Here is a 7,956-nt window from a genome sequence, read left to right on the forward strand (position 1 = left end):
TATAAATTATTTAAACTCATCAATTTATTGAATTTTAGGAAACTAACCAGTTTCCAACATCTACTTGACATCTGCAATTCACTCATTCCTTACTCTCCAGCATAAATGTTACTTATTATTTCAAAAATTGCAAATAAAATTATTCTCCCAATTAAATGAACCATTATCAGCTTCAATTACCAATATTCAATGTTTCAAACTTTTGACTGTATTAGCAAAGATAAATAACCTAATCGTTAATTTTTGTATATTCAAGTTTATTCTCATGACTCTGTAGAGCAGAATTGCGTCGCAAGGGTGTACCGAGGTTTGTAAACCACCCCTCAACTTAGGAGGTTAGCGCATGCGTGAAAAGATTTATACTTTCTACCCTGCATTCAAGCGTTATTCTTTAGCGGTAACCCTTGTGAGGTAGGTCACCCTGTGAGTTTTTTTAATTACATCGAATCTACAGCAGTGAATCTAAATTAGCATCGAAATAATCACAAGCTTACATATAGGAATACTTATCATCACAAACGTGTTTCTAAACATCAACAGAAGTGATTCAATCAATAAAAGCTCAAAACATCACAATCTATGATCATCTGGAGGCGGTGAAGACTAGGCCGGCTTATTTAAACTGGTAAGCACAAAAATAGAAGTTAATTAACGGTTATTATTGATTTTTTTGTGTACTTTGTGTTATCTTAATCATGACATACGTCATTGTTGAATGGATTGTGTGCAAAGTTGTTATCAATTCGTGTGGCTCATTCGATATACTATTGGAGTCGAGGGCTATAAATGCCAAAGGGAAGGGAGAAGGTCGGCAGCTGTGTATTATTCAATACTCCAATGAGGCTTTTTTCAATGGAATTCATTCATTGGTTTTTTTCTTTTATTTCACAAATATAAAGTATAGAAAAAAAATTGAAGAAAACATTACATGTTGAATAATATAAAGTGTGTTTATATTAGTTTGTAAGCTTCCACGTGAGTGAGTGAAGTATGATGCAAACGTCACTATTGATTTTAGCCCAGCATCCTTCTCTTTCTATTGAATTGCACACGTGTGCGCGTGTTCACACGAGGATGCACCTCTCCCACCACTTTATTTATTTTTCATAATGTATTTAGAAAAATTGCCTCAATTTATTTAGTTGTTGTTGGTGGCAATCAACTAGACTTTTCACTTATTTGGACATTATTTTTACTTAAAGTAATTAATCACATTTGTTTTTTCTTAAAGCTTCTTTATAAATAATTATCTGTTGTGAAGAAATAACTTTTTAGGGTAGCTAGAATTGTTCATAGTCTTTGCAATTCTTTTGGATGTTTATAGATTTTTATTGGCAGTGATAATCAATATGCCGGTAGTTTGGAATAGATTTTAAAATAGAATGATTGTTTGGTGAAAATATAGCGTGACTTGGTATCATTACAGGAATCATGACCGAGAAAATGTATTACTGGGGAGAAGAAAGAGAACCGGTCGATCCGGACCAGACGTTCATCGAGTTCAAGGCAAAGATCTCGAGTGCTGGCGAGTCATCGCGTGCTGGTGGAAAGAAAATCGTCATTTCTCCCCAGGGAAGAGCTAACGAGGTTGGAATTCGCGAAGATGATACTGAACGTGGTGGTTGGGACAACAAACTTGACTTTCTCTTCTCATGTATCAGCGTGTCTGTTGGTCTAGGAAATGTCTGGAGGTTTCCGTATTTATGTTATAAAAATGGAGGCGGTGCATTTCTCGTTACCTATGGAATTGCCATGGTTTTCTGTGGGATTCCTATTTTCTTCCAAGAAGTGGCAATTGGTCAATATCTTGGAGCCGGAGGGATGACTCTGGTGGGCCAGTTGTGTCCTCTTCTTCAAGGTAATCTTATAATCCTACTCTAAAAGCATAACACTTCACAACTTTCATTATCTTACAATTTTTATTCAATTATCACTAACTATTTGCTAACTATCAACTCATTCTTTCCATTATATTTCTAAACTTTTCATAAAAAAAAATTGATAGATACATTTTTTTGTCAGTTAAAAGGGTGATTTACCCTAAAGTAGATTTTCTTGTTTTAAAGTTTTTTTTTCATATCTACTGATATCACTTAGCAGAGTAAAAATCAATAGCTATAATTTTTAGTTTGAAATAAAACATAATATAAGAATGTATTAACTTTAATTTGATAAAAGATAAAACAGGCTTGAAGAATAAAAAGGACTTTTATTATAGTATATTATGCAAGAGATAGCGTGTATGAACAGTATGCTATTCAAATTAAATTAATTAAATTGATTACTTTTTTTGTAAATATACATTTTTAAATTAATGTTTTTTTTTGTTACTGACAACTGAAAACTCATATAGATCTTATTTTGCTTTTACTGATAATGAAATAGAATTTTATGTTTTGGAACTTGTTAACTCGAGGAACACTTGCTGTGGTAATTGGTGAATGTTTTTCTCACATCATATTGAGAGTTATTATATTTATAAGCATTGGAAATTGAATTTAGGTTTGACATACATATCAATTTTATATGAAATAATTAATTTACTCAAAGAGTTATATAACAAATCAGGGTTTTCTTATATTTTATTCCTAAATCTATTTTTAAATACAAGTAATTCATTTTTATTTTTATCAAAGTAATGAAGAAAAAGTAAAATTTCCAATTTTTTACAAGAAACATATAACTATCATGAACCAATTTATATGAAAGTTTTCTACTAACTTAAATACTTTATAACAAAAAAATTTGATTAATAGAATAATTAAACATTAATTATACATCATAAGAAAATCTTTAAGAATGTTGGAGAAAATATATCCTTTGTTCATTCATGAATATTTACTGAAAAAGTATAAGAATATTTAATAGAACTAATAATAAAAATAAGGAGAAAGTTACTCTGCAAATAGTTGAGCATAATTAAACTTCTATGAAATTCTTCTTCATGCTCTATCAGGTATTAGAAAAGATATCCAATATTCACGTGTTATTATACATGACTAATGTGTTCTATTTAACAGGTGTTGGATATGCCACGATGACTATCGTATTCTTCCTTGATGTCTACTACTGTATAATAATAGCCTGGACACTTTTCTACCTCATCAGCACATTTGCGAGGCTAACCAAGTTGCCTTGGAGTTCATGCGGTGGGTAGAATACCATAGTTTCTTTTAATTAAATATTCAGATTATCTCTATAATGTTTAAATTTTATTTTTGCATCAACTTAGACAATTGGTGGAACAGTAATGATTGTTTTGATGGCTCCAATGGAACTGACCTTCAAAAGTTTACAAGGGAACATAATGAAAGCTCCCACAATACACTCAATGGCAGCTTTCATCATACAACACCAGTTGAAGAATTCTGGGAGTAAGTTGAATATTTTTTATTTATCATTAAAGCTATGAATACGGTTTAATTTTTAATTAATACTAGAACGTTATGATAAATAAAAGTCAAAAGGTATAAAAATTGTTGTAATAATATAAACGCCTAGCTGGAGTCTTTTTAGAAACTTCAATAATAAAAATAAATTCATGGTTTGTAGAAAGACTAAATTGATGAATAAAGTTTCTGAATAAAAAAAAGGTTTAGATATAGAAATGCTAATAATTTATCAGAATGTTCTTTTAAATTCAAGTGAAATAAATTCTGAATAGAATTTTGATTGCTGTTTGCTGATTGTAGCTCCAATGTAAATAATTTTCAAAAACTACTATGATTGAACATAATAGCTAAATTTTTATCAGGATGACGTAATAATAGATGATGATGAATCTATTAAATATCGTTTTTCCAGAAAGTGGAATGAAATGGAATAAACTGAATGAAAACTGCTTGATCATTGTTATGAACGAACTTATATAGTTATAAAAAGCAAAAATACCCCAATTATGATCCCTAAATGTACCGGGAAAATACTTTTCTATTCATTCAAGGCAAAAATATTATAATAAATTATTTTGAATTGATTACGTAATATACAAACGTTAATTTATATTACTTTTTCTGTTTTTAGACGCCGAGTTTTGGGAATTACAAGTGGAATCGAGGATCTTGGAGGAATGCAATGGGAACTATTAGGCTGCCTGGTTCTTGGCTGGTTGCTGGTTTATTTCATCATTAGACGTGGTCTTCACCAGAGCGGTAAGATCATCTGGTTTTCAGCCTTGTTCCCGTACGTGGTGCTTTTCATTCTTTTGGGAAGAGCGGTGACCTTGGACGGTGCGGATACTGGTCTGCTGTATTACGTGACACCAAGATGGGAGGAGCTGAAAAACCCAGGGCCATGGATTGATGGAGCCACCCAGATTTTCTTTGCCTACAGCATTGGTACAGGTGCCTTACCTGCTCTTGGATCCTACAATAAATTTCATCATAACTGTTATAAGTAAGTTAATTACTTTATCATCAATTTACCTTGATAAGTTTAATCAAATTAAATATTAAAGTTACGAATAAAGTGATGAAAACTCGGTCATTGATAATTAATTCATGAAAACAGTAATTACACCATAAATTCTTATCCATAGGGATGCTTTGATAACCTGTGTTGTCAATACATTGACATGTCTACTTGCTGGATGTGTTACTTTTTCTATCCTGGGTCATATTGCCTTGGAACAAGGTACTCAAGTATCAGATGTAGTCAAAAGTGGACCAGGATTGGTGTTTCTTACATATCCTGAAGTTGTTCTTAAACTTGTTGGTGCTCCTGTGTGGGCAATAATTTTCTTCATCATGTTAATTGTAAGTATTGATAAACTGAGTTAATCATTTCATCAATAGAAATAATTAATTCTACAATTTATAAAATGATAGTGCTATTCGAGCTTTTTTTTAGATATTTTAAATTCTAGGTTATATAAGAGAGTTGATTGCAATAGAGTTATATTCAATAAATTTACAATAATATGCTATTATGCGAATAATTGGTACTCTGAGTAAAAAGATATTCCAAGTAACATCTGATGCATACTAATAATCTTGATAAAATTCAGATTATTGATTTTCAACGATTCATTTTTGAACTCAATGCTGAGATTTTTCTAAAAGTGTTTTCAAGCATATTTTAAATTCTATGATTTAAATATTGAAGTACTGACATTTATTTATTTATTTTTTTTAAAATGAACTTGGTTTTAAATAAATAAAATATTGGTTCTCAAAACCCATTTCAATAGAGATAATTCGTAACAACATTCCACATACGATTACTAATGTATTTACATTTCATTTCTACAAAAGAAAAATTATTCGAAAAGAAAATGAAAACTTGGAAATTAGAGTTCTCAAGTTGACATTAAATTATAAGTTGGCTTAATACCAATCACATTCTGTTTTTCTTGAAAACTCATACTAATTGCAAACTATCTTAATCAACAGATCTTGGGAATCGACAGTGAATTTTGCATAGTGGAGTCTTTCATCACCGGTGTTGTGGATAATTGGCCTGATACTTTACGACCTCATCGTAACAAGTTTACAATAGCCATTTGCACACTCATGTTCTTACTTGGGATTCCCATGGTTACAAATGTAGGTTGAAACTTAGTCGCGTGTTTCATTGAGTTTTCGAACAGTTCGGAGTTTCTACATGTAAAACATATCCTATAAGAAACTTACTAAAAGACTCTAATTGCATTGTAGGGAGGAGTTTATATATTCCAGTTAATGGACTTTTATTCAGCAAGTGGTATGTCTATTTTATGGGTCTGTTTCTTCCAAACAATAGCAATATCTTGGATTTTCGGAGTACAAAAATTCTGTGATTGCGTTCATCAAATGATGGGAATTAAGCTCAATAAATTTTGGTATATTTGCTGGTTGGTTTTTGCACCAGTTATAATGGCAGTGAGTATTATTCATTTATTCCTATGACTTTATTTTATTTTTCATAAGAATTAAAAAAAATAATATTGAGAAAATCAAAACAACTCATCTGTTAATTGTGTTCGTCAATGTACTTTGTTCAGTTTAATGAAGTGTTTTCTTCAAATAAATTACAAGATGGACCTTCAATTAGTGGCTTTAAAATTCATTATCGAATTAAAAAAAGGTTGAGAGAATTTTTTTAATTTGTAAATCGAAATCAAGTAATTGTAAACCACTATTCATGAAGCAAACTAGATTTATTTGAAACGTCTGAACGAAACGGGCTATTTCTACTTACAATTAAATTTAATGACAGAAAAAAAGATTTGAATGGCAATATTTGCTTTTGAAAATTTTTTTAATAGTCATGTGTAACTTTTTAGATTACGAATAACATTTTGGGGAAAAAAATTTAATAAATTGAAAAAAGTGAAATGTATAATAAGCTTTTCTACAAATTGAATTACAATGTTGTGCTTTTGACATTATCTATTCAACAAATAAGAAAATAATCTAAAATTAGTCTACTGAATAATTTAAATATTATTTTTATCACTTCAATTATTTTCAGTTTATTTTCGTCTTCCAATGTGTCCAATATAAACCGCTAAAATACGGCAGTAAATATGAATATCCAACGTGGGCAGAGATTGTAGGTTTCTGTCTCAGTTTCTCTTCTATGATCTGGATACCTGCCTACGCTATTTATTACGTTGTAATAACACCAGGTTCCATTAAAGAGGTAATTAAACTTTACTTTATTACACCATTTTTTGTCTTCTATACAAACTATACTATAAAATGAAACTTGGTGGTTTCTTTATTTTTATTTGGAGCTTTTGTTCATTGTCGTTCTAATAATATTTGTCAAATAATGATATTAAATAATTAAGTCAATTGAAATGCTCAATTTAGAATTTTATTTTTTTTCAGAACATCTTAAAGGGGCTCAAACCAAATATCAAATCGAGAACTAAGCTACCAACAGGAGAAAAATCAGCAGTAATACCGATGTCAGAAAGCAGTGCTGGACTAATAACAAAAAACAGTAGTTTTCTAAGTCAAACATGATTCCAGTATTATTTTGTTAATAATCTTATCAAATAAATGTAGGTTTTAATGCATAGGTACTGTATAGAGTATTGTAAAAACAATCAGGAAGTGATATTTGTTATAAGTATTGCTCCATTAATTAATCAATTAATTAATTAATTGGTTAGTTAAGTGAATTAGAATTTACGTATTAATTAATTGACTGGTTTGATCATTGGTTAACTGTAAGTAAAGTTTATGGTTTTGAGTATTGATTTTACTCCGTTGTTTTGATAATTATGATGAAACTTCCCAAGAAACGAATATTTTTTGGACTTTTATTATTAAATGCAACAAAAAGAATATGTAAATAAAATTCTTCACTGAAAAGGGAATGTTAATATTAAAATTATTTTTGTTAAAAATTTTGTGCTATTTATTAATTAAATTTTGAATATCGTTTATAAGCAATTTGAATTAACTGAATATTTTAGGTAGTAGGAAAAAAATTTCAAGTAATATTGTAGTTTTTGCTTATTAATAATTTTTTGTTATTCAAAACTTATTGATGAATTAGAGATTTCTTATTTTTATTCTGTGATTATTTCCCTTTTCCTTGAGAGTGAAATTTATATAAAATATTGGTTGGCCTAAAGCACAAAAATTTATAAAAAAAAAATATAAAACTATTTTATGCTTAAAATCATTAATGCCTGTTGCACATTTAAAAAATTTCTTTTTTTAATTTTGTTGGTATTGATTATCGAAAATTCAATTGAAAGCTCAAATAATGGAGTAAATGTTGATTGGTTCCTATTATTATATTAAATACTTATGAAATTCAATTAATTATCAACAGCTTTGCAAATAGTATTAACTTTTCTGAAGATAATTTTTATTTCAATTAAATAATGCAATGATATTTTTTTCAATAACAAAAGCTTTTTTGCCAAATAGTTTTAAAATATTGGATATGTGATGGAATAAAACAATAAAATATTGTCAACTGGATAAATCGAAAAAGGTTTTAATGTTTGTACATCAA

The 7,956-nt window shown here is 29.2% G+C and overlaps 1 protein-coding gene across 4 annotated transcripts; it reads left to right on the top strand.

Moving 5' to 3' along the window:
• Nucleotides 1–292: 292 nt before the first annotated feature.
• Nucleotides 293–7,437, top strand: LOC118066877 (sodium- and chloride-dependent GABA transporter 1-like). Of its 4 annotated transcripts, none has more exons than XM_035083264.1 (11): nucleotides 293–411; nucleotides 501–625; nucleotides 1,427–1,858; nucleotides 3,021–3,149; nucleotides 3,233–3,374; nucleotides 4,024–4,395; nucleotides 4,538–4,754; nucleotides 5,391–5,543; nucleotides 5,655–5,858; nucleotides 6,451–6,621; nucleotides 6,813–7,437. In XM_035083264.1, exons 3-11 carry the CDS (start codon nucleotides 1,432–1,434, stop codon nucleotides 6,948–6,950), a joined length of 1,953 nt encoding a protein of 650 aa, XP_034939155.1. In that variant the 5' UTR covers nucleotides 293–411; nucleotides 501–625; nucleotides 1,427–1,431; the 3' UTR covers nucleotides 6,951–7,437. The 4 variants fall into 4 exon arrangements, with proteins under 4 accessions (XP_034939155.1, XP_034939153.1, XP_034939154.1 ...); XM_035083263.1 differs by having other exon boundaries at nucleotides 405–423; XM_035083262.1 differs by having other exon boundaries at nucleotides 388–625.
• The last annotated feature ends 519 nt before the right edge of the window (nucleotides 7,438–7,956 follow it).

Source organism: Chelonus insularis, unplaced genomic scaffold (assembly GCF_013357705.1).
Source record: "Chelonus insularis isolate UGA/USDA-ARS -01 unplaced genomic scaffold, ASM1335770v1 contig_358_pilon, whole genome shotgun sequence".
NCBI classification, from domain to species: Eukaryota; Metazoa; Arthropoda; class Insecta; order Hymenoptera; family Braconidae; genus Chelonus; species Chelonus insularis.

What these genes read in the sequence shown, in the direction of transcription:
- LOC118066877 (XM_035083264.1), top strand. Translation starts at nt 1,432, where the DNA reads ATGACCGAGAAAATGTATTACTGGGGAGAAGAAAGAGAACCGGTCGAT. An exon ending in CCAGTTGAAGAATTCTGGGA is followed by an intron (nt 3,375 to 4,023) that starts GTAAGTTGAATA and finishes TTCTGTTTTTAG; the next exon opens with ACGCCGAGTTTTGGGAATTA. An exon ending in TTTTCTTCATCATGTTAATT is followed by an intron (nt 4,755 to 5,390) that starts GTAAGTATTGAT and finishes CTTAATCAACAG; the next exon opens with ATCTTGGGAATCGACAGTGA.